General features: G+C 62.6%; 1 protein-coding gene across 1 annotated transcript in view; it reads right to left on the reverse strand.

Annotated features, from left to right (window-relative positions):
* USP36 (ubiquitin specific peptidase 36) overlaps positions 1-1,773 on the reverse strand; it is a gene marked incomplete at its 5' end in the record, with an annotated part of 9,365 nt that overhangs the window by 153 nt on the left and 7,439 nt on the right. The window contains 4 exons of the mRNA XM_010288729.1: positions 75-200; positions 429-596; positions 1,015-1,184; positions 1,462-1,707. Coding sequence (XP_010287031.1) covers positions 75-200; positions 429-596; positions 1,015-1,184; positions 1,462-1,707 — 710 coding nt within the window. The remainder of the gene's footprint in view (positions 1-74; positions 201-428; positions 597-1,014; positions 1,185-1,461; positions 1,708-1,773) is intronic.

A 1,773-nucleotide genomic window follows, 5' to 3' on the forward strand; every position in this document is an offset into this window, starting at 1 on the left:
GAGGCAGGAAGGCTCTTGGGGTCAGAGGACAGAGGCCCCTGCCTCCTCCCACCCACCCCGGCCCAGGACATGGCCAGCACCCACCTTCCCTCTGTCAAACTCCTCGTCCCACTCATCGACGACAGTCTCCCTCTGGGCACACGCTGCGTCCTGAATGGCATCCTGGCTGACAGCGGAGATCTCGCCCTCCCAGGTCAAGACTGCAGAGCAGTGCGGTCAGCATGGAGCACCATGCTGTGCTCCGCTGCACCGCCTGTGCAGGGCCCCCAGCTTGGGCCAGCAGCTGGAGCCCTTCCCACCAGCACCCCACTCTGTGGGGGCCCCCAGAGCCCCTCAGCCAGGTGCATCTGCCTGGTTCCAGGAGCCCCTGCAGCTGCCTGCGCAGGGAGGCTCGTGGCTGTTCGCTCACCCAGGCAAGGAGGGATTACCTTGTTTGCCATAAGCCTTGTCCAGGGAGTGCCCAAGCAGCTCCTCCACTACGCTGGACTCCTGGCTCCCGTGTGCTGTGCCAGCCTCATGGCTGGGCTCAGGGTTCGAGGCAGCCAGGCAGTGCTTGTACCCATGTCCAGTCCCATTGTCCTGGGAGCATGCTGCCTCTGCAGAAAGAAGGCAGGGTGAGGACAAGCCAAAGGGAGCAGAGGGAGCTTCTGTGTCGCTCCATCTTGAAGGCAGATCTCGCTCCAGGAGACACTGTTGCGACTAATGAGGTCCTGATGGCGCAAGGTGTTTGGGTACACTGGGGCCTGTCCTGGGCAGGGAGGAGCTGGGAGTGAACCATCCCATCCCCATGCGTCTGGAGTGGAGCACACCCTCATCCAGGCTACAACCGAGCAGCACGCAGGCCTGTGGGCAGGGCAGCGAGGACGGGGGTCAGGAAGATGGGCACCACCGGGCAGCTGTGGGGACCAGCAAGCACCGGGGACTGCACACCGGTGCGCGAGGGGTTGCGTGGGCCGACGAGCAGCCGGCTCTCCCCTGCCAGGCAGCAGGCAGGGAAGAGGCACACAGTCATACCTGGGGTGCAGTCTGCAGCACGGATGCCGTCAGTAGACGGCCGCTCCGCAGCTAGGCTGTTGAGGCTTTCTCTCCGCTTGCGCTTGCGGTGCTCCCTCTCTCCAGCACCAGCCTCCATGCGCTGCTGCTGCTGCTTTGTCCTCCAGGGCTCTGACTCAACCTTCCTACTGCTGGGAAAGGCAGCAGAGGTCAGCTTGCTCTGGCCAGACCAGAGGGGGATGAGTTTGAGCTCCCCGCAGGACAATGGGAGGCAGGGACACCCGCACCCCAGCGCTGCACTCAGGGAGGGGTGAAACCAGCCCCAGGAAGCCAGCGCTTCAGGTCCAGGCTCCATGACAGGGCTTGTCCCACCCACAGAAGACAAGAGGCACCCAGCTGCAGACCAGGGAGCGTGAATTCAAGCAGAGTGGAGGTGTGCAGGGCTCTCACCTGCCCCTAGGCCCTCACCTGCCCAAGGACAGCATCCCAGAGCCACACTCTTCTGTCTGGTCCATTTTCATCTTTTTCTTTTTCTTCTTCAAGGGGGTGATGTTCTCCGCATCCAGGTAAGTACTAGGGTCTGACATGTGCTTCTTGGGCTTGCTCTTCAGGTCCTGACGGCCTGGCCCCTCACGGCCACTGCTGCTGCCCTTGCTTGCTGCCTCCTTCTCCATGAGGGACACCAAGCCCTCCTGAGCAAGATTCTTCTTCTTCCTGGGGGGGCTGGAGACTTCATCCTTATCCTTCACAACCCGAGCATGAGGGCTGCCATCTGCTCCA

The sequence above is a fragment of the Phaethon lepturus genome, unplaced genomic scaffold (assembly GCF_000687285.1).
Source record: "Phaethon lepturus isolate BGI_N335 unplaced genomic scaffold, ASM68728v1 scaffold28936, whole genome shotgun sequence".
NCBI lineage: Eukaryota > Metazoa > Chordata > Aves > Phaethontiformes > Phaethontidae > Phaethon > Phaethon lepturus.